Consider the following 24096-nt stretch of genomic DNA (forward strand, 5'->3'; position numbering starts at 1 on the left):
TGCTCCTCATCCCTAAAGCATGACATCATTGTGAAAGGCTGGTCCTCTGCGCGCGTGCCGCTTGAGGGGCGTTCCCTGCCGCAAATCACGGGCTGTGACTGCGCCGCCGTTGTTGCAAAAGGGGCGCGGGCTTTTTATTGTTACCGTCGTTGCATCAACCTTTCAGCGGCTGCATGAACGAGGCTCTATTGATCAGTGCGCGGTTGCGTGGGGGCATCGTCATCTAAGAGGAAGCGGCGAATCAGGGATGAAGAAACAGTGTTTCACCTGAACGTTTGACACTCGAACGCACCACCTGCGAAAGAGACTTCCGACCAAATGCAATAAAATAAACCGACAGATCTGATCTGTTATTATCTAGTCCCACTCTAGCAAGTTGTCATCGCGTTCATTGTCTTCATATGGCTTTAATTAGCGGGACCGAATCAGGAGAATAGGAGTGATATAACACAGCCGGTCCGAGCCATGGCAGTGAGGATATCGGAGCCGCTCTGTCAGCCCTGCGGTTACCATGAAGCATTTAAAGGTAAGTCCCAGCATCACGCTTTTTAGTCGGGTTCATGCAGCGTTTTGAGGCGTTTCAAGTTCACTTCGGAGGAGTGCGCCCTGCAGGCTCCGACTCCTTACAGCCCACTGACCACTCCCCTTCAGTCCTCATCAACCATCCTTCCTTGGACCTGTAGAATAGACTGCGTGTGCGCACTGATTTATAGTCTGCAATGGTGCACCCGTGTGCTTGTGTGTGTTAAGAGATTATTTTTTCCGGCAAATGTGAGAAATGTCATGGAGTGATGTGACTGCTCTGTGGTCAGTGGAGTTACAGGTGAAGAGACCTCTGATGCCTGTCCAGCTGAGTCCTGAGCAGGTGGGCCTGGAGATGCTGTGTCTTTGTGGGCAGCTGGACCTCCTCATCAGGGCACAGATGCAGCAGGTATATGTATGTCTCCTCAACTTTGTGTTAGTTTTCATCAATTTTCAAGTGAAACTTCAGTCAGATGTTCCATCAAACATTTCATTATTCAAATGTGAATCTGGTGAGAATATGGAGGGCCAAAAGTGCCAAAATGAAATAATAAAATAAAACACACACATCATTAAACACAAAAGTAAATGTGTCATCAATTAATCTAAATGGGAAAAAATATGACTTATACATGTTGGTATGTGGTAAGGACTTGAGGAGGTCAGGGATCCCAGAATATATTTTGAAAAACATTACAAGCAGCAGTTCCCAAACTGTAAGTAAAGGTTTGTGATACTACTTTTTCTGTGTCACCAAATAAATTTTTTAGGATTTTTAGGTGAGACCACTGTGGCACAATCTTAAAAATCTGGTTGATTTGTCAAGATAGAGTCAGTTTGCAAAAGTGCTCCTATGCTGGTGACACAGAAACTGCAGTACTTTAAAACTTCACTTAATTTTCACTTCACAAGTTGTTGTTGGTTTTTTTTTTTTATGTTGGTGCTCTTGGATCCCCATAGTCTACAGCAAATAAACAGTCATTTTGGATGCACAGCTAATGTTCCTACACACCTAATAAATCAGTCAATTAGCTTTGGGTGGGTAGCTGGTTAATTACTCTGTACTGTCACACACAGACCTTAGATCATTGTATTAAGAGAACAGGAAGTGCACTGGATAGGACCTAATGAGCAAATTAATGCCCATACACATATTGTGACCTAATTTGGGACGTGCACATGGATTTTTTTCCATCATCGTCATTTCTTTCCAGCAGCTTTTCTCGAGCTTAAAACTAAATAACAATGTATAATTACGATGTTTATTATGTTAATGATGATGTTTATAACACAATAAATAACACCAGGAAATAGTAATTATGGTGTAACATTGTTCAGTCTGTACTGCTTTGATGTTTAATCACTGTTACTCTGTCACAGTTCCAGGAGCAGTTAGGACAAGGGTGTAGTCCAGAGGAGTCAGACACATTCCAGGCTCAAGGTATGTGTGATGAAATCTAAGAACAAAAGATGTCTTGGATATTTTCTGATCTTCTGTATATATATATAATTTTGTTTATGGCTTAAAGGATCTGAGATTCTTGACCAGATGCTGCAGTGCCTTGAACATCTACCAAAGCCTATGCCACAGTTAGAGGTATGACCTTAAACCGTTCTGTCCTAATGAAACAGTAACATTAGAAACAACTGAGCACTTCACATATTATCCGCCCCCAACCCCTAAAACAGTGAGTTGTAACTGTCAATATCAAGGATCAAGTGGTGCATGTGTTTCCTCAGGACTACCTGGACATGGTGGGACTGTCAGCAATGTTTCCTCGAGTTGAGGTGTTCCTTATTCAAGGTAGTCCTGTTGACATGCTGGAAAGGCCACCAATGGATGGTGAGAGGAACGTGTTTCCAATTCATACACACAAACACGTAACTTTTCTTGTATGTTGACAGTAACATTATTAATTTATTGTTAAATCTTTGAGCATAAGGCATCTTTAATGTGTTTGTAGACTGACAGTATATTGAGAAAAGACCATCCCCTTGTTACTTTCCTTTCCTTGTGGTCATGGTCAAGTCTCTGTGAACACGTCCTACTAGTGGTGCAACGGATCAAAAATCTCACAGTTCGGATCGGATCACGGTTTCAAGTCACAGATCGGACCAATTTTCGGATCAGCAAAAAAAGAAAAAAAGACAAAAATTTTACATTTACTTATTGAATTATTTTTGCCTGTTAAAAACATTCAACTCAAGACTCATTCCACGCAATTATTTAAAAAAAAATGATACAATATAGGGCAGTATAGGGCTTTGTATCTCAATTCAGTTCAATTCAATTTTATTTATAAAGAGCCAAATCACAACAACAGTCGCCTCAAGGCGCTTTATATTGTAAGGTAGACCCTACATTAACACATACCGCTAATTATATCGCACTCCACTGTGATATAATGAGCTGTCACGGTCACGTAGCTTTCCGTTGCCCTGGAGGTCCAACCATTTGTAGTAGTTAGGGCAACAGAAGATGCCTGGGACAGTTCAGCCATAACTTAAATCTTTTCCTGCTCATACATGCTTGGAACGATCTTGCCACTAAAGTGGACGTGCAACGGGATATCATTGCCCCTTGTTAAACCCCTTGTTTTGCACAACGGAATATGGCCTCAAGTCTGCAGCTAAACACCCCAATAGCTTTTGTAATAGCTTTAGCCCGGTCGGACTGGGCAGCAAAGGGCTGCTTAAATACCGCAAACTCCTCTGCTCCTCCACTTGGACAGCTAGCGCGGGCCATAACTATCGCTTGACAGACCCACCACGCGCACCATACACATACTTTTTTTCCTTCTTTTTCGAATCTTCAGATCACGTGCGTACCGAACCGTGGAGTGGGATCGGTTCAGATTACGGATAAACCGTGATCCGTTGCACCACTACGTGGATGCTTCTTAACTAACAATGTCTATAAAGCAAAAAAAACAAGCATGTGAGAGTTTCTTTGTAGGACTTTTCCTTTTATTGCAGTTTTTGACTCTTAAGTTCTGCTGCCTTGATACTTCTGTTGCAGAATACTACTTCCACATTGCCAAACTGAACCAGCTCCTTGTGCTGAGTCAACAGCTAGAAGAGGATATCAGGCACCTTGGAAGTCATAAGTACATTGCCCACCAGCTCTCAGTTATATATGTAAGAGTGATGAACTATAACCATCCTCTGTTTAGCTGTGCCTTTTGCAAAATGTGTGCATTTTGTTTCATTCCACAAAAAATTGCTTTGTGCTATTTAATGTCTCTGTTTTACAGCAAGTCCTCAGCTCTTTCAGGGGAATTCAGGTCTTCTCAGAAATAAAGAAGGATATTGAGGCCAACTTCAAACAGATGAAACAGTCTCTGGTGGTAGAGGAAGGCTCAAGGCATGAGCCTCAGCTGGCTGTTCATTATATCAACTGGTGGGTTTACATTGAAATAATTAGCTGTGAATGAGGTGATGATTAATTCAGCAAGAATCTGATGGCAAACATGTTCTGTTCTCTGTGCAGGATATTAGAAATAACTCAAAGCTTAACATCGATGGTGCTGTTACTGCCAGACGAGCTGACAGATGATGTTCACCAGGCCGTGACCTTCGTGTCTCAGTTCCTGTCCTGACTCACGCTGAGGAACGCCTCTGTATTTATGAATCCTTCTCCAGGGCTCTCCCGCTTCAAAAGCAACTGATTATGTTACGACCATTAAAAGGTGCTACACAATACGATTCTACAGAATAATAGTGGGGTTGAATAGCCCACCTGTTTAGAACCACATAGGTTTTTTGTACATCGTCTTTTGGAGTGCGGCCCTTGTTAGTCCCTGTGCTGAATCGGTTGGTTGGAGCTGAATGTAAGCTTATTGAATCCCATCTTGCACTAATGTTACATTTTTTAAACCTAAAGCAGAATAATAAAACTGAATGCAATGAACGCAAGTTGTATGACATGTTTGCTCTTTGTGGCTGATAAACTCATTGATGAATGAGTGTCAGAGTCAAAAAACAGCTATAAAGGGACACCAGGTAACATAAAATCACAAATTGATACAATTTGACACAAAATAACCACAAAGTCACACCACACAACCACACATCTACAGTGACTACAAAGTAGCGTTAGACTACACATGCAAAATGACCCTAAAGTAACAAAAATTCCTGAAAAAAAGGCAAAGGTAACAAAAATAGCATGAGACGCTACCTTGAACTCATGGGCCAGATACCAGGACATGGGCCATCACATAATATGTCCTATTAGGAGACCATCTCTCCTGGTATGAGGAGAGATAGGCGGGCAGTAGAGGGGCATCACCACTCTCTTCATACATGGGAGCAAGTTCCCACAGAGCACATGGTGGTGAATGTTACATTGCTTACATCATCCAGCATAACAGATTTGGCAGTGGGTCATTCAATATCTGGGACCACATGCTCTCCATGTATTCACCAACACCAAAATATGTAAAAACTCCACGGATGATGAAGACACAGATGTCAGTGACAGGTCCTTGCGTTCCCCAGACTTGAATCCAATTGAGAACCTCTGATATGTTATGTGTCAGTGCATCCAATGCTGCCAACAGACAGTCCAGGAGCTCACTGATGCCCTGAAGGTCTGTGAGGTCCACGAGAACAATATCGTCTGTCTCAGTAGAAGCATGCCCAGACATTGTTGAGAGTGTATGCAGACATGTGGAGGCCACACACACACACACACACACACACACACACACACACACACACACACTGAGCTACATTATGATTCACGTTGGATGAGCGTGTGATTTCAGTTTTTATTAACAGCATGAAAATGAAAAAGACGGAAAAACCTTCAAAACCCTCATTTCACTTCAGTCATTGGTGCACCCTGAGGATTGTTATTGTTTTGAATATCAGGCCACATAACCCCAACTAATTAGGTAAATTGGCAACAGGAAAGTAACATGAGCTGCTGTAAAAAGAGCATGACTCCATTAAAAGAGGTCCCGAACTAGCGAGCAGATGAAATCCTATCTCAAGCAAGAGTGGGAGGACATTTGGCTTTCAAAACCACAGCATCTGCTCTCTCGAGTACCCAAACACAAAGTGTTGCTGTATGAAAAGCTTTAAAAACAAAAACAAAAAACCAGCATCAAACAATAACATAAAACTATCTTTAGTTACATGCAGGCTTTAAATTATTGCATTTTGCTTTTGAGTTACATTTTACACAATGTCAGAACTTCAAGTTCAAAAACAAGTGAAGAGGTCGCGTTATATTCACATTAATCTTGCATCTGTTTCACTTCTGTCGATGATGCCAGGAATGTGAATGTGGGACGACTGCATCCATCAATAATTAAGTTTATTAATTACACCTATGCTTTCTAGCTACTATGTGTCATCAGATCTGCGGCGGAGAGAGTTGTCATGCTTATAATGTTATTGGTTACACCTCAGCTTTTGTGCTAAGACATAATCATGTGTACAGGTCCACTGAATGCTTTGTTCATTGTTCGTTGGGAGCTCATTTTGATCTTAAGTGGGCTGGACCAGCGAAACTGCGAGATAAATGTTTAAATTTGGACAAAAAGGTATGAAAGTCAAACAGTTTTCGTCAATTTACAAAAAAAATCTTTATGCACTGCTTCACATTTTCCAAATCCGTCCCTTGGGCCGGATTGGAGTCGTGCCAGGCCGATTCTGGCCCCCAGGCCTTATATTTGGCACTCTTGACCTAAAGGTTCTTCAACCAAATTGTGTTTAAGATCATGGTCAAGGTCACATTTTTTGTTTTGTACAGGAAATGACCTGTAAATTGTCATGGATCGTGAGCTGAAGTAGCTACTTACATTCTGGTTCTGGTGACTTCCCCTCAGTCTGGCATCTATCCACTATGTTTGGACAACAGTTACTCATATTACAAGTATAAAATACTTGGGACTAACAGAAAGAAGTTGTCAAAATACACAAATGCCAAAGGTGCCCCATTAAAAACTCACCAGGAATACACCAGTCAGAGCACATACAGAACAATCAGTCTACATCTTTTAAATTGAGAATGAGATAGAGCGTGAGCTCAGACTTTCAAACCAGTATTTCACATTTACTAATTGGAAACATGTTTACTTACACTAAACGTGAGCTGTAACAATGGAAAAGTGGTTAACTGTGCATATTTTAGAGTGTTTTTGACTGACTTTGTCTCTGGTGGAGACTGGCTTTCAGCATTTAGCTGCAGCAGCTTTTATTCTCCCCATCTGTTGACTAATGTCACGTGTATATAAGCAGGTATCGCTTACTGGGAGGGAGAGAGAGAAAGAGAGGCAGGTGTGCGCTACAGTCTGTAGGTGAGAGATGTCAAGCAAATACAGCCCACGCTAAATGGGCCACACCAATGAAAACTCACATTTCTATCAGAAGTAAGGAAGTCTAAGTACACATTTAACCTCTGAGATATCTTAATATAAGAAAAAGAAAGTGTAGTTTCAATAATACATACAGTTTTTCAACGTGACAAAGAAATGCTGATGTACTAAAGGAAAGAAATCTGTCACCAAAACTTTAAATTGTAAGTAATAAATGTGTCATGCCAGACTGTCATGCAATTATAAAACAGAAGGTTTTTGTTAATTGACAGAAACTCATTTCCCCCCATTTCTGTAGTAGATAGTGAAAAAACCCAGCAACATTTGTGCTATTTAATTATTAATTATTTGGTGTAATATCTTTGTCATGAGGAAACCGCAGTGTTTCTGGCCTTCAGGCCTTATGTTTGATACTGCAGCTGTAGGTGATGCAGGGGTTCTGAGAGGCCTTTCTATTCTTTCCTGCATTTATAACATTGCTTCTCAAATCCTTCCCGTCCTTAAACCTTTGCCTGCGGGCTAAGCTGCTCGCATAAGATGAGTGAATAGCTCCCCCTGCTGGTCAGCTCATTCAAATAGTTAAAATCAGGAAATGCCATGACATCTCCCTTCTGAATTGACTGCTGCTACTGTGCTTAATTAAATTACACGGGAAGCGCTTTTGGGACCGAGGTGTGCAGGATACATTGCATTAAAAATCACAGCAGGACCAGCGAGATAGCTAAATGTGCTGCATTATTTTTGTGGTAGCACAAAAAGGCACAATCTTCCTATTATTCACTCGCTAACAGTTCATACGTCGACGAGGCTCTTCTTACAGATGTTTACAGCGCTGTGGCCTGACGAAAACCGCTCCGTACAGCAAGCCTTCTGTCACCGCCGCCGGAGGAGGGACTCAATTCACACTGACGTTTCCCGCCAGCCAATCGCATCATTCTATTCGGGCTCGTTAGCCAATCACGACCCGTTAGGCTGTCTGTCAACTTGACTGTGAGAGCTGGGGCTAAAGACGGAGGATATCAGTGGAAATACTTGAATTAAATGAGTCTGACAAGCTTCCAATTCAAAGGCATACACTGACAAACATCGAGGCGTATGCGTTTATGCGAAGAGGGTAAGTTTGAAAAGTTTAGCAGCGACCTTTGAGTCTTTGTCTTACCTTTTAGTTTTAATCCGTGCTTGTTATATTCTGCAAGCCGAGGCACTGCTAATTAGGCTAGCTGTAAATTATTACTTATATTTTTTTGATTTAGTAAAAGAAAGTGCTCTGTTCAACTTTCATGGGGGCCAAAGCGGCCACTATGCCCAAGTGTCTTTAACTTACCCTTTAAAGCACCGCGGTAGCTCCTCCCAGCGGAGGGGGCACGCAGAAAATCAGTTAAACGCAAGCCTCTGCCCCCACCCTCCAATGCATTGCTTAGTTTTGGTAGCACAGACTGTCGGGTACTGTGTTTGCAGATGCAGAGTCACACAGCTGAGCCCTGCGTGAACGTCTGAGGGGATCATGATACCAGAGGCCACAGCTGCAGCTGCATCCAGGTCCTCAGAGCAGAAGTAAGTTAGCAAAGTTAGTCGTTATTTGACAGTGCCTGCTATAATAACCCAGCTTCCCTCTGTTAACCAGTTCTCCTGTTTCTGAATTCCCAGTAAGAGCTCTTGTGCCAAGGCGGACACCTCTGAAGCCGTCAGTCACTCAGAGGAGGACTCTGGGAATGAGAACAGGCGAAAGAGTGTGGTATGTGTTATCCACTGATGCTCATGCAGGCTTACACAAGAAAAACGCTTCTTCTGCTTCTTTTTCTTCTTCTTCTTCTAGCTGCTCCCTTTAGGGGTTGTCATATCTGATCCCCTGCTTCCACCTCCACCTATCCCTAGCATCCTTTTCTATCACATCAACCCCCCACATGTGAGGTCTTCCTCTTTTCCTTCTGCCTGGCAGCTCTATATTCTACAGCCTTTGTCCAATATATCCATTAGTCCTCCTCTTCACATCTCCAAACCATCTCCTAACTTTGTCTCATAAATGCTAAACCTGAGCTCATTTGTAATCTTGTCCATCCTTGCACCAGCTGGTGGAAGCCGCCATGTTGACCCAGAACATGAATACAGTGGCCCAAGTGGATATCAGTGTTCTGCCTAATTGAGTTTAGTGTATGTGGCTACAAACCAGCCACATACGTAGTCCGGAGAAGAGAAGTCGTAGGCGTTCTAATGCTGTGGAGGCAAATTTGTGTCTGCGCCTTCAGACTGATTTTCACTCGACCTCGACTGGAAATCGTTGCACATTATTTCAGCCGGCTGTATTTTCTTCACCTGTCACGTTTTCAATCCCGGCAGAGACGAAGGAGGCGAACACACGAGAGCTCCGAGAATGTCAAGTGCAAAAGTCCCAAGGCCAGCTGCAGCGGCACGAGGAGAGCAGGAAGAGGACACGGCAAACACGGCAAACAGAAGCACGTGGAGGCCGTCACCTTGTTTGAAGTGATCACCATGGGCAGGAGTGCCATGCAGGTAACTTCGTACACATTGTGTCGCTTTGTTGAATTTAAAAAGGGAAGCGTTGTAATCTCTGCTATCTGTCAGAGCTGCTGATTTCACCCTGGCTATTGAGCAGTTATAACAGGCTATTAAAAATCCCACATCCTCAGTGTAGAAATGGAAGATTCTTAATTGTGTACAATAATATTATGATTCACCGGGTCTTCTTTGATGCCTGAGCAGGCGGTGATAGATGACTGGATTGAGGCGTATGGGTCAGACAGAGACTCCTCTCTCCTCGACCTCATCAGCTTCTTCATCCAGTGCTCTGGGTGCAAAGGCAAGCAGACCTGCCAGCGCGCACATACGTGCAGCATACCAACAAAGGGCTTTGTCTTTAGCGTGCTTTCTGGTTTTTTTTTTTAAGGTGTCGTCACAGCGGAGATGTGTCAGAGCAAAGAGGACAGCGAAGTCATGAGCAAGATGGTCGAGGAGCTGGATGAGGTAAGAGGATTTCAGCTCGGCGCTCTGTCGTGTTATTATGTGAAGCATGTTTTGGATGTTGTGGAAGAGAAACTGTATTTGAGTGTTTCAGACTGCTGGTCTGCAGTATAAGAAGTTTCTGGCTTTTCCGTGGATCCTCACAGTCACGTGGCCCATGGATACAGTCAGTACCCACTCACTGCACTTTAAGCACTTCATGTCAGCAATGGCCAGTTACTGCTCTTCCATTGTTTTGTAAATGAACTTTTATTTTCTTTTATCAGCTTTAAACACAAAGTGACAAACAAAGTAGTGTGGTATATAGAGATATTTGTGGCATCTTGGTGTTTTTTACTTTGCTTTTTCTTCTGTTTCCAATATATTTGTTGTTATTTCAGCTACATTCACACGTTTGAAATAAAACGGTCAATCAATCAGTCAAGTAAAGCCGATGGTTCAGTAGCTTGTAGAACTACCTTTAGTTGCAGTAACTTGAAGTAGGAGTTATATGTATGATTTTATTAGTCTCTCACATCACTTTGGAGGAATTTTGGCTTGCTCATCTTTACAGTGTTGCTTCAGGTCATTGAGGGTTGCAGGTATTCGTTAACGGACAGCTCTCTTAAGGTCCTGCCATTTTAATCAGATTGAGGTCTCAGTGACAGGGCCACTGCAGCACTTTGATTCTTTTCTTTTTCAGCCATTCTGTTGTAGATTTTCACAGGTTCTTGGGATCATTGTCCTACTGCGTCACCCAACTATAGCTATGTTTTAGCCTGGCAGACAGGTGGCGTTATATTTGAGTCTAGAGTACTTTGGTATACGGTTCCAGGCCACTCAGTGACTGCAAGGCGTCTGTTTCCTGTGGCTGCACGACAAACCAAATTCATCATGCCTCCACCACTGTGCTGACAGCTGCTATGAGGTGTTTGTGCTGATATGCTGAGTTTGGTGTTCATCGAATGTAGTGCTGTGCATTACATCTCCACTTTGGTACACTTATACTTAGTCTGGTGGTTTGTTCGGATGGAACTTTGCAAACCTAAGCTGTGTTGACATGTTATTTTTTAGAGAGAACAGCTTTCTCTTGGTGTTCATTAAAAGAAAAACAGAATGACAAGGATGCTGTTTTTTATTTTTAATGTAGGAATCTTTGAAGTTGAAGTCTTGGGATTCAGACAGACACCGACAATAAACCTGCAAAATGTGGAAGTTTTGAGTTCAGTGTTGCTGTTCGTTTGTTCACACGTGGTGGATTGACTGAGCATGAATCCTGTTTTGCAATAACATACTGTTTACGTGTCAGGCTGAGTTACTTTCATTTTCACATATAATTCACTGAGCGGTTCCACCACAGCAGCAGGGCAGGGTTACAGTTGTGGTCAAAGGTTTACTTTCACTCATCATGAGCATGAATGTCAGGGCAATTTGGCCTTTAGTGATTTATTTCAACTTACAGTACAGTATGCATCTTTAATGACTTTAAACAACAAGAACTGGATGCACTAATTTGAATTTGTTTAGGATTTTCTTGAATATACACAGGGTCAAAAGCATATGTACAGACAAATTTTGTCTCATTTGAGGGTCACAATTTAAGTCTTCTTCTAGACTTTGGCAAAGTACTTACGTACAGTTTGAAGTGATGATCTTGGAATCTACAGTTGTTTAGAAATGCTTGAAGAGATTGTAGAACCTTCAGCACCACTCATTAAAAGATTTTAGTAAGTGTAGGTATATACTTGAGGCTCTGTGTATACTTATGCACTTGTGCATAAGTATACATTTGATAAAATTCAAACTTGTGCACCCAGTTCTTGTTTTTGAATCATGAGTGTATTTAAACTTCTAAGCACAACTGCAAACTGGTTTTGCTTAAAAGTGGCGTATACCCGTGTTTAAAATGAAAAGTCTTGTAGTAGTAGTAGGGGTGATGCAGTATGGCTGTATGGCACTGAGATTAGCCGGTCTGCCGGGACTGTGGCTGAGCTTGACTTCCTAAGCTAATGCTCTGCTCAATTAGCCAAAAAAGAGACAAAAAAGCACAATAAAAATGTTTGACTCCTTGCACAAATGTAGCTTTTACATGATTTTCTATACATGTTGCAAAATTATTAGCATTAATTTTCTTGGTCATGAAAACCTTCAGTACGAATCTGATATACTGTATGATACTAATCACCTGGAAAAAAGCATTTCAGTAACATTTTGGATACTTCAAAGGTCTTAAACTTGCTAAACCTGCTGTCTCTTTCTCTCCTCCGCTGTAGGACAGTGTTGAGTATCCTCTGGTGCAGTCTGGACCGTACGGCCGCTGGTTCCACTCCGAGTTCTGCGACTTTGTGTCTGTGCTGGTGGCTCAGTGTCAGCACGGCATCATCTTCGACGGCTACCTGATGAACACCCTCATCTCGCTGCTCACCGAGCTGTCAAACTCTTGCGTGCGAGCGTTCAGACACACCTGCACACTAGCGGGTAAGAGCGAAACTACGTGAATCAGCATTCAGACACACTTGCGGATAAACTAACCCGTACTTTCGATGTGGACTTCTCTAATCAGCGGTGAAGCTGCTGAGCTCTCTGGTGGGCGTGGCTCTCAGCTTGAGCGCTGGCATCGAAAACAGTCAGAAGCTGTATGAGGTGCAAAAAACGAAGACGATGAGGCAGAAGAGCGCACAGCAGCTGGAGAAAGTACAGCGGAAGATCGCAGAGGTACACAGAGAATGAGCAGGACGAAACTGAAAGGACTTTTCCTTTTATTGACGGTGTGGCTTCTGTGTAACCTTCCTGTTGCTCCTCTAGTTGCAGGAGAAGCGAGCAGAGATCGAGAGCATGATGGACATCATCTTCAAGGGAGTTTTCCTTAAGCGATACCGGTACAGTTTTCTCTGACATGCTTCATTATTTAAATGTTTAATCTATACTGCATTATTATTTTAACTCAACTCGGGTTTGTGGGTGTTTGCGTGCTCGTGCAGTGATGTGCTTCCAGAGATCCGCTGCGTCTGTATGGAAGAGTTGGGTTTGTGGATGAAGCTCTACAGTTCTGTGTTTCTCAGCGACAGTTACCTCAAATACATGGGCTGGATGATGCACGACAAGGTAGCCAGCAGCAAAATAACAACAAAAAAAATCATCATGGGATGATTTTTACAACGCCGCCTGGCTACTGTTTATCTTTCAGGTGCCAGATGTGCGTCTCAAGTGTGTGTTAGCTCTGCAGGGTCTGTACGGAGATCCCCTCTTCCTGCCTAAACTAGACCTGTTCACCAGCCGCTTTAAGGTAATCCAGCCTCCATCAGGACCGGTGAAATCTGAATTACCTACACTGCCTTCAAATATCACTGGCTTGTCATGTCATGTTCGAGCCTTAAGAGCTCAATATAGCTGGAGATCTGGACAAGACTTTTAATAAAGCGCTGCTCATAATACTGCAACTACTTCTACTACTGATAATAATAGTAATAGTAACTGATAGGGTTTTTTGTATAGCTCTGATTAAAACAAGCATCACAAAGTGCTTTAATGCTCTTGTACTGTTGTGTTCCAGGACCGGATCATCTCCATGACCCTGGATAAGGACAGTGAAGTGGCAGTGCAGACCATGAAACTCCTGGTGCTCATCTCCAAGTGAGTCTGTTTGATCTGTCATCTAATCTTCTCACTCATGTCTTCATTCTGCTCCTCTTCACATCCACTTCCTTCCTCACTCCTCAGGACATCTGACGATGTGCTCACTCCAGAAGACTACAAACACCTCCTCCAGTTTGTTTACTCTTCACAGCGCCCTCTTGCGGCCACTGCGGGGGAGCTGCTCTTCTCAAGGTATGTCTTCCTATGTCACTTGAAAAACAACTTAGCGGTTTATTAGTGCTTCCATATGATATAGATTGTCTCGGTCAGGCTTCTCAATGCTGTAGCCCCTGCATCTGATACTCAGGATGGATCGAATGAAGACGAAGCGTGTAAGCAGCAAACATTTGCCAGACTGAAGGCTCTGCTGCACTTCTACCAGGAATCTGAGGTGAACACAGACTGGCTGTTTCAAGTCGAAGCTCCAGTCTGAGCTAAGAAAGGACTTTCTTCTCTATTGTGTTATCACCTAGTTTACATCTGTGATGTTGTGAATCATGTAAAGCTTATGCTTTCAGCTGCACAACCACGTGGTGTACTTGGTGGACAGTCTATGGGACTGCGGTGGAGCTTTGCTGAAGGACTGGCCCTCCTTCACGTCTGCACTGCTACAGGACTCTTCCTCATGCAGTCCAGGTAGGGAAATGTGTGTGCTGTCAGTTCCTAATAATCTTCCCTCACCAAAGATTTTTTTGTGGCTTAAAAGGACCGTTTAAAATCATCCACAACCTTCATCTTCCTCATTCTGGTTTTCAGTTGTTTCCTCCACAAAAAAACATGTTAGATCCTCTGTGAACTCCTGCTTTTCTAAGTATGTGTGTGCGTATGTAGGTTTCACCCTTGCTGAACAAGCAGTGCTTGTAGAGATCCTGGTAGCGTCGGTGCGTCAGGCCTCAGAGGGACCTGTGCTGGCAGGGAGGAGTGGAGCGAAGAAGGTCAGTGGAAGATGTCTGTCCTCTCTTTGTATGTGAGATAGCACACTGATAACTCATCATTTAAAAGACATAAGTGTTTATTTTGTTGTGTTTCAGGTAATGAGTGCCAGAGATAAGAAGATTCAGAACGATGACTGTTTGAAGCTCACTGAACATCTCCTGACGGTGCTTCCAAAGCTGCTGTCTAAGGTGTTTATTCCACATGTAGCTGTTGCTATATAAATCAGTGTGATTCTGTATCCAGGCATCTGTGCTGCACTATTGAATTCTGGTTGTTATATTGTAATGTCTCTATTCTCTCTGCAGTTTTCAAGTAGCAGTGACATCCTTGCCTACCTGATGAGGATTCCCCCGTACTTCCTCCCAGAGTGTCTGCACGCTGAAAACACACAGGTATGCACACCTGCACTCAGTTTACACTATTTAGTCATACAGAAATGGGAATGTGGTAATGTGCTTTCCTTATCCTGAAAGGAGGCCTATTCCGCTCATTTCCATCCATGTGTTTTTATTCACGGACTAGAGCAGCGGTCCCCAACCCCTGGGCCGAGTCGCTTGCTACCGGGCCGTGAGAGTCGAGGGTCGGGTGTGAAATTTATGGTTTTCAGGGTTTTTGTCGTTAACTTGGTTTCCCTGGGTCTTTTCCCGTGTTGTAGTTGTGTCTTATTTTGAAAGAAATATTTACACGTTACCTTAGCAACCAGAGAGCATTAAGTGGCAGAGAGGAGGATGTTACTCTCAGTGTTGTCAGGATGCTGCTAATAAAGTTACACAATTACACAGTGAATTTGCATTTATTATTATATTTACAAAATACCATCGTTTTTGTCTTAGTCGTATTAATTTACTTTGTTGTATTTATCTGCGACACCTTAAAAGCCGGTTCGTGAAAATATTGTCTGACATTAAACCGGTCCGTGATCCAAAAAAGGTTGGGCACCGCTGTACTAGAATATCTTCAAATGATTCATAATAGAAGATAACCTTCAAGTGGTTTTTTAACAGAGCGAGGGATTTTCAACACACAATTTCTCAACATACTACTACTAGTTCTGTTTGGTAAACTTAATGGTGAAATGACACTACTCCAATACTCAGCTGGGCTATCGTCTTAGCTTTTTACTTTCATTATACATCACAAAGCCTGCAAATGAGTTTTGCTACCAAATGCGATGTTTTCAAACGTGAGTCGTGTCGCTCCTGTAGGCGGTGTCCAGCCTGTTGACAGAACTGGAAGCTGTTTTAGACGTCCACTCAGGCCCGGCTGTTCTGGAGGGAGAGGCCCGCGTGTTCCTCTCTCTCTGTCGCGAGGAGACAGCTTGGTGCTCCCCCGCCCGAGCTGCTAGAGACTCTCTGGTCCAGCGTTGGGTGGACCGGCTGACAGCACTGCTGGGGGAATCACTCAAGGTGAGTACTGCTGGATTTATGTGGACGCAATTATTGTGTGTCAGGCTTGTATTCATGTATCCTGAAAAAAAAGAGTGATTACCTTGTACTTCTATTCTGATTTTACTTTTACTCATCACGCCTGAAATCCTCGAAATGTTAGAGACTGAAAGCAACTCTCATGAAGTCTGACTTCTCTTACACAGGGTGAAAGTTTCTCTGCTGATGAGGAGAAAATCAGAGAGATTTTAGCCATGCTGAAGAAACTTAGAGCTTTCAACAAGTAAGACTTGACAGTCGTTTAAAGTCAAGCGTGAGTATGGTGCTGCTGATGTGGATTTATGTGGCTGTTTCTCTTCGTGTTTCCATAGTTGCCATGACCTGAGCCAGTGGGGTCTGTTTGATGTGCTGTCTCCTCTCCTGTCAGTAGAGAGCAGCCTGGAAGGAGCTCCACCTGAGGTATCATCCCCGCCTGCTGTGTAGACAAATGTGGTCTTTGTACTGCGCACACGTCTTCAGTGTATTTCCACTTCACTGTGTTTGCAGGTGTTGCTGGAAGTACTGCAGTGTTTGTCCTTTTCCATGATGTGGTCGCTCAGCACCAGCAGTCAAACTCTGACCTGCAGGGTGAGCTACATCCGCTTTACAGCTCAGTCTTTAACCTGTGTGAATGTAGTGATATAGAGATGAGGTGTTAGCAGCGATGTATGTGCACTTACACAGAAAACACTCTATGTGTTCTCAACATTTTAATCATTTTTGATAATTAAAAAGACCGCGTTTTATTTTAAAGTCATATGTAGTGTTTCTTTTTTGCTTTTGTTTGTTTTTTTTGAGTCTGGATGCTTGGGTCAGAGTAAAATTCTCACTCAAAATCAAAAGACATCCCCTCAGAACAGCTGTATTAAAAGTGAAGGAAGATAAACTGCAAATAAAAGTATACTACTGTTCAGAGGTTTTGGGTTCTTTTCCCTGTAAATTAAGGATTTCAATTTTACTGTTTAAGCTAAAATAACATAAAAATTATATAAAACCGGTTGTTATTGTGTTAGCCCTGCGACAGGCTAGAGACCTGTCCATGGGGTACCCTTCCTCCCATCTTATTACAGCTGGAATAGGCTCCAATCGCCCTGTGAGCCTGAATTGGACAAATGGAACAAGATTGATGGATCTACCTAGGCTTACAGAGGCTCATTTTCTGTGTTTCTGTGCTGTTTTGTGTTCCCTAATTCAGGATTATCTTTTGAAAGGCTGATTTATCAGCTGGAAACAGTTTTACTGATCACAAAATAATAAAATCTGCATTGTTGAGACTCTGTAGCATCAAACTCTGTGGGTTTAATACACTTCTGAGGGTTTGAAGGGTATACCATGCAGGAAACTGCTGAAAAAAGAAGTTTCTGTACAACCGTGTGTACTACTTTCTGGCTTGTATGAGTAAAATGTGATGAAGCAGCCAGCTGAGGAACTGTAATGTGTCAGTTGCTCAAGCCCTAATATACTTGTGAGCTGATCGTTTTACCTTCTGCTAATAAGGCAAAATGCTAATGCTATAAAAGGAGCAGTACACACTGTAGCAGTCTAGTAGCAATCTCGCAGATGTAATAATCTATTTCCTAGAAATGTTCTTTCAAAAAATGACATTTTTAAATGAACCTGAACCTTTAAACAGTAATGCTAATTTCTTGACAAAAACAGGAACAAATTTAATTTGACAGTTTCACATCTTAACAACACCTTAGGAAGTTTTCATTAATTATTACTGTATTATTATGCAAGTCAATAGAAGTTTTTAAATCATATTTACAAGTTATTACAAGCAGCCAGAAACAGAAGAATTAGAGCTGAAATGATCAGTCAGTTAATCAGTCAACACTGTTTGTGTTTAGGAGAAGGCGCAAGCCCAGAGGCTCCAGCTGCGTCTCTTCTGCGAGAGAAGTCATCACTGTCTGTCCCACGGTGACCTCAGTGTGAGGCAGCAGGTACGCCTGCTAACCATTTCGACACTTCCTCCTTCTTCTTCTTCTTCTTCTTCTTCTTCTTCTTCTTCTTCTTCTTCTTCTTCTTCTTCTTCTTCTTCTTCTTCTTCTTCTTCTTCTTCTTCTTCTTCTTCTTCTTCTTCTTCTTCTTCTTCAGGCCTTTCTTACGTCTTCTCATTTTTTCCAATTTCAGGCCTTCCTGGGTGTGTGTGACGTCCTGACGGCTCACTCCTACCAGCTACGCGTGTGGGATCCCACCTCTTTCGGTCCACTGCTCTACACGCCCAGCCCCAAACTGCAGAGGGCGCTGTTGAACTTTGTGTGCGTGCACGTCTTTGTCGGCTCAGACTATGACAGCCAGAGCAGGGGTGAGACGCCAGCCTGTTTAAGTGGCTTTATTTTTTCTTATCCTTACCTCACTTTAAAGGATGTTTTAGCCTCTCTGTTCAGAATGATGTAAGTCCACAGGCAGTGGGTGGTTCTCTCTGTGCTCACCTTAAATCAGGCTTTAAGATTTCTGTGTATGTTTGATTGTGAGCAGAGAGGAAATAAGAGAGAAGGGGAATGAAGAAGTACGAGAAGTGAAAGCAAAAAGTCCTGCATTAAAAATTGTGACCCGAGCAGAGGAATAAAAGTATCATTAGCAAAATGAGCTTAAGTACTCTCCCGGTGATGGAGTATTATTTATGGCATGATTGGATTGTTAATACTAATGCATCAAAGCCTGAGCAGCATTAGCTGGTCGAAGTTTACTTTTAATCAGGCCTCCTCTGAAGGCTCGCAGCATGAATCTTTGGGGATCGTAAAAAAAAGGATTAATGGGTCAGGAAAGAGGAGAAAACAAAAATCCGATGCTACAAATTTGTATTCATTTCTCTTTAATCCTTCGATGCAGCGGATGGAAGGCAATGGATAATTTGACCTCTTTGGGTCTCAAACATGTAGTTAAGTGAAACCATCTGAGAAGTTTAAAGGGGAAATGACTCTCTGGTGAAACGGCTCAGCAACTCATGGATATCTGAAACACGACAAGGGGGCCAGCGGCAGGGGGGCACAAAAAGCCAAAAAAGTGTCTAAGGCATTGGTTTTCATTTTTATTTTAACTTCTTTTTTTTTCTAACCAATGCAAAGTATTAGGATTTAATGTTCGTTTTTATGGCAAGAAAAGTAACTACAGCTGGTTTTTGGAATAAAGAACAGAATACTGAAGCGTGCTCATTGCAGCGCCGCGCGGTAGATGGCACTCTCACTCTGCCGCTGCTCTGAGCGAGCCGCTGATTGAGTGTGCCGGCCCCGCTGTGGTAAAAACATGTAGATATTAAATGCACGGCCACACATTTGGCTTAATAAGTCGCTGCAGAGCCGCCTGCTGACTGTAAATGGGGTCTGATTTCCAACCTGACCTGACAATTGACCCTCAATTACAAAAGAAGCCTTGTTAATGTCCTCAGACTGAAACAGGGTTGACTAATTTGTAAGAAGGGATGTTAGACTTTGTTATGCAAAGCAATGCAGCTTGTAAGCGGATGACGGTGACACGCTCCTGTCTGCTGTGAAATGAAAAAAACAAGATTGACATCTTGGAAATACATCGTTTTTTTTCCCCTTTTATAAAGTCCTTCAAGTAAACTTATGAATTCATCCACAGCTCACTATATCTAAAACATTTTATTATCTTTAGTATAGCGTCTGCTTTCAGAGACATATTGCATCCAAATATGGGGATAGTCTAGAGAAGTCAATAACTGTCCTGGTGGGAATCTCTTAAATGTTCAACCAAATACGATACAGGATTATTGGTTTTTGAACATGTAATAAAAAGCTATTGTTTTATTGGATTTGCCTGGTAACGATTTTGTTCTATAGACAGTGTTTTCTATTAGCTGCTGGATCAGAGATCACTCGGAGGGCAAGGGCACTGAGTTAAATCATAAAATCAGGGCAATCTCTTTCCGTGAGAAAATTCCATTAACTCTGGCTCACCTCCGAGCCTATTTTATTAGCCTTGTGAAAGATTGAAGCCACATGGTGTCACAACCATAACTCCAGCGTTATGTTATCTTTGATATCCACCTGCTAAAGCCATTGTCCTGAAACCAACTAAAACACTCTTTCCTGTGTCTGCTTTGTTCTTTTCTTTCTGTTATATGACTTCTCATCATTAATCACTCTTTGGCGTTCCACCACTTCGCGACCGATCGCACGCCCTGCCTGCTTTTGGGCTCTCAGTCAGTGAAAACTCTCAAGTGGAGAAACTGGAGGACCTTCACAAATGGAGAAATGTGCTCGCAGCCTACTGCAAACTGATAATACACGGAGTGCTGGAGATGAGCATGGCAGCAGAGGTCTTCATGTACTACATGAAGGTAAAGGTGAACTCCTCAAATGAGTAGTGTGACATTATGGGGAAGAGCACTAATAAGCTTTTGAGTAGCGAGGAGTGATTCTTCCTGTTCTGTCCTTTCAAAATAAAGGTTGTTAATATATACACTATTTGATTTTAAACATTCTGATAGTTGCATGAGCTATTATTATTTAGACACACACACACACACACACACACACACACAAAGAGATTGGTAATATAATTAAGTTAGATTATTTTTTTTGTATAAACAAGCAAAAAAAATGACATGTATATTTCTTTGTAATATTTATATTGATGTGAACATAATATACAGGTGTCTTTGAACAAAAGTGCAGCAGCTTTAATCCAACACTAGCAAGAAGACAACTTCTTATAATGTGTTGTGGTGACAGGAAGTACACATGCGTAAAACAAATCGAGTTTCCGTGTACATATCTGGCAGTGATGGGCCTTCAGAAACCAGTGAAAACCTAAAGATGTTTCATTAAACTCTCTTAAATTATGGTTAATGTTATAATCTTGTGTTGTTTAGGTTGCGTGTGGAAATAAAGTCTTGTTTTATAATATCTGTGGTTTGTTTGGCCTTGTTCAGCATCCAGTTGGGTTTAAAACCCTCTAAAGGACCTTTTCAGTTTCTTCAGTTAGTTTTGTGTTAAGCCTGTTTCATATTAGCCAAAATAAGCATTTCATTTAATATCACAGGGAATCATCTGCTGACAAAGCTAACTAGCCAGTGGCAGCATTAGGCAATAACTCCCTTGCTTTACCCTCTTGGGCAAATTTGGTTGGGAAAAAAAATGGTGCTAGCCAAAATTTCTAACTTTGATACATCAAAACAGTGATGATCCACAAACCAATGGGTGGCATCCATCTTTTATATACAGTCTAGACTTTGTAAGAAGATTTTTCTACTAACTTATCCAAGAAGTAGTTTAGCACATAACTAGAAAAAAACACAAATCGTTGTGGGTATTGAACTAACATGATTTAACATGTTAAACAGAGACTTTTAAGGGTGCTGCTGGGTGGATTTTATTGCCTTTGAACCACACCAAGGCTGTTCCCTCTGTTTTTGTGCTAAGATATTCAACTCAGCCTCAGTTTGTGTTCCTAATGCATGATCAATAAATCCCCAAAATACTATTTTAACCATCTAGCTTCATGTGGTTTTGTGACTTACAAAAGATGAATATGGTTGGGTACTTGAATCAGGACATAAAGGTGCACTTAAAAACCATTTTTATTTATGGAGGGATGTTTGGGTTGCCTTAATCAAATGTAGCGCTTTAATGCTGCTGCTGTTGCTTCACTAAAGATCTTTGGATTAAACGTCAAGTGTCATCGTCTCCCTCTTTGTCCGCAGTATTACAATGACTTTGGAGACATCATCAAGGAGACTGTGTATCGCACCAGGCAGATGGATAAAATAGAGAGTGCTCGCACACTGGTGCTCTGTTTGCAGCAGGTATTGTCACTGAAAAATATAAACTTCAGCCCCAAACTGTCACTAGAAGGCAGCGAGATACTGATGTGCTGTCGTGTGCACCTGCCAGCTGTTTGTGCGCCTTAAGCAGGAGCAAGAGAGCGGCGGCAGGCCTCACCCAGGAGTCCAGACTTTCACCAGCATTAAAGAGCTAGCCAGGCGATTCGCCCTCACCTTTGGGGACCTTGTCAAGTTTCGTGAGTGTGTCGTCCTGGTCCACAGGTTGGCACGTGACCTAATTTCTCTTTTTGTGTTACTTTTTGCTGATATTTTTCCTTTTTGTTCCTAAAGTCTGTGTGTATACATGTTTAGGAACGGCATCGAGTTTGTGTTCCAAGACTTTACTCAGACTCCAGACTCATCTACACCACTGTACCTCTCCTACCTGACCATCCTCAGCGAGTTCTCCAGCAAACTGCTCAGACCAGACAAGAAAGCAGTGTGAGTGCTGAAAGCAACAAGCAGGAGTTTAAATGGTTTTTAAAGAAAAACAAAAACCTCTGAAGGCTGCTCATGTCTGTGCAGGTTCTCCTACCTTCAAAAACACACTGCTGAGCACATTATTGACCTCAGGGAGGAGTGCTGGCAGCCTCTCATCTACTATCGCGCATCCCTGTTGGCTGTAGCCGAGGGGGAGGACGCCATATCCTACGTAAGCTCGGACAGGAAGGCCAACCTGCCCAATCGCTTGCCCTTCTCCAAACAAAAATGGGAAGGTAGGAGAGCCGAGTTCAGTCAAGCACAGAGTGATTTCTTCACCATCACCAGCTGCTTCAGGTGTGTATCCTTTTTTATTTTCAGGAAGAAAGTCTCCCAGTCTGTTTAGCCCTGGTGAGTCCAAAGTCAGCAAGGTGCACAAACCGAGCTGCAGCCCAAGGTGAGCCCAAGTGAAGTGTTTTCAAACCAGCTACGAAGCAGGTCTCACATGAATCACTGTAACCTGACCTCTCTCATCAGCCATCAGGAGAAAGCAGCTGATACAGATCCATTTTCTGTCCCTCTGGATCCTCCACCCAAAAGACTGCACGCTGAGGGATCTGTAATCTGTGTCACCAAGGAGCCAGATGATGGTGATGGTACCGTGGAGGTTGAGCTCTGAGTGTGAGGAGGTCGGGAGAATCGGTGCTGCCGTCTGCATGACGAGACCTCAACAGATGTTTTACTTATGATGCACCTTGTTACCAGTGTCCTCTGTGTGTGGATAGAAACTGGTGGGGTTTTTTTGTACAGTGATCATGCAGCATGTCATGTTTTCAGAAGGATGTGATCAGAAAGGATAAAGGTGGCCATATTCTGCCATGCAAAGACCAAAACCACAACAAATGTGTTTTAATCCACAGCTGAAAATAGTTCCTTATATTATTACCAACAAACTGCTGTTTCAGTAAAGTTTCCCCAACACTGGACTTCCCAGATGTTTAAGTAAGTAAGTAAGTAAAATTTATTTATATAGCGCTATAGTAAACAACTGAGGTTGTCTTACAAAAAAAAAAAAAAAAGATAATCCAATTTGGGATCATTTAAAAAAAGATGGAACATTTTCTGAAACTGTACATGCGATTTGAGTGGAGTGATACAAACTGGCTGATTCAGGGACCAGAAGTACAAATTGTTGGTTTTGGCCTTTTAATGGAAAAATAATGACCAACACCAGGATTAATCTGGTGTTATGATTTACAGACCACTTTAATTTGAGGACCATTTGTATCAGTATGTGCATAGATTATTATTTTTTTTTTTTAAACATACAGCTTTACTGTAAAAAATACTTGATTTTTAAAAATGACACTAAATACTTTCTCTTTTAGTTTTCCTATTGGACACAGGGTCAGTTAAGAATTGTAGTTTTTATTTTGATACCTGCTACTTATGTATTTAATATCAATTAATGTAAATTAAAAAAAATATTGCCTTCAAGTTAATAATATATTCTATACTTGGAATAAGTTAACAAGCACTTTGTTACTTTTTGAAACAGCTGTACATTTATGTATTGTTGTGCACAGAAACATTGGTTAATCTAGTAAATGATATTCTCTTATCACTAACAAACAGCGCAAACACTTGAAATGTGATATAGATAATTTTCAGCTGGTAGAGATACACTTACCAGCCACTGTGTTAGCTACATCTTTTTCACCGCACGTTAATTCAAATTTCCAAATCAGCAATTCGGTGTGTGCAGGACCTGGACAAGATAACCTGCTGAAGTTCAAATTGGGTATAAGAATGGGAAGGATTTAAGTGACTTTGAGTGTGGCGTGGTTGTTGGTGCCAGACAGGCTGGTGCCAGTATTAGCTGGTCTCTATGGTTTACAGATGGTCTTAAAAAGATAAAATATTCAGTGAGTCACAGTTCTCTGGGCGAAACTTCCTTGTTGATATCGGAGGTCAGAAGAGAATGACCACACTGCTTTGAATAGGAAGGCAACAGTAACGCAAATAACTTGTTATAATCAAGGTATGCAGAAAAGCATCTGTGAACAGCAGCAGAAGACCACTC

General features: G+C 42.1%; 2 protein-coding genes across 3 annotated transcripts; both read left to right on the forward strand.

The window, feature by feature from the left end:
- The first annotated feature begins 465 nt into the window (after positions 1-465).
- LOC146615920 (uncharacterized) lies at positions 466-4121 on the forward strand. Of its 2 annotated transcripts, none has more exons than XM_085374988.1 (8): positions 466-526; positions 813-937; positions 1903-1963; positions 2052-2119; positions 2263-2365; positions 3542-3660; positions 3777-3922; positions 4013-4121. In XM_085374988.1, exons 1-8 carry the CDS (start codon positions 466-468, stop codon positions 4119-4121), a joined length of 792 nt encoding a protein of 263 aa, XP_085231114.1. The 2 variants fall into 2 exon arrangements, with proteins under 2 accessions (XP_085231114.1, XP_085231113.1); XM_085374987.1 differs by having other exon boundaries at positions 813-931.
- A 3540-nt stretch (positions 4122-7661) lies between these two features.
- On the forward strand, positions 7662-22955 carry LOC146615921 (cohesin subunit SA-2). The gene is given in 32 exon segments (XM_085373717.1): positions 7662-7962; positions 8307-8402; positions 8496-8583; positions 9186-9359; positions 9570-9666; positions 9754-9830; positions 9922-9993; positions 12080-12284; positions 12370-12521; positions 12612-12685; positions 12788-12911; positions 12994-13092; positions 13360-13439; positions 13527-13634; positions 13713-13833; positions 13961-14078; positions 14274-14377; positions 14474-14566; positions 14684-14770; positions 15584-15784; positions 15970-16046; positions 16135-16222; positions 16310-16390; positions 17653-17745; positions 17936-18110; positions 19972-20108; positions 21474-21575; positions 21664-21815; positions 21906-22034; positions 22119-22380; positions 22382-22470; positions 22551-22955. Coding segments are annotated over 31 exon segments (3651 nt in total). The 5' UTR covers positions 7662-7962; positions 8307-8352; the 3' UTR covers positions 22693-22955.
- The last annotated feature ends 1141 nt before the right edge of the window (positions 22956-24096 follow it).

Source organism: Diplotaxodon limnothrissa, linkage group LG16 (assembly GCF_057381915.1).
Source record: "Diplotaxodon limnothrissa isolate DT_005_m linkage group LG16, D_limnothrissa_male_GT1.1, whole genome shotgun sequence".
In the NCBI taxonomy this organism is placed as follows: Eukaryota; Metazoa; Chordata; class Actinopteri; order Cichliformes; family Cichlidae; genus Diplotaxodon; species Diplotaxodon limnothrissa.

Bases quoted from the DNA above. Each gene is read 5' to 3' on its own strand.
- LOC146615920 (XM_085374988.1), top strand. From the start codon at position 466: ATGGCAGTGAGGATATCGGAGCCGCTCTGTCAGCCCTGCGGTTACCAT. The intron at 527-812 runs GTAAGTCCCAGC...CTCTGTGGTCAG, and splicing joins TTACCATGAAGCATTTAAAG to TGGAGTTACAGGTGAAGAGA. The intron at 938-1,902 runs GTATGTCTCCTC...ACTCTGTCACAG, and splicing joins CACAGATGCAGCAGGTATAT to TTCCAGGAGCAGTTAGGACA.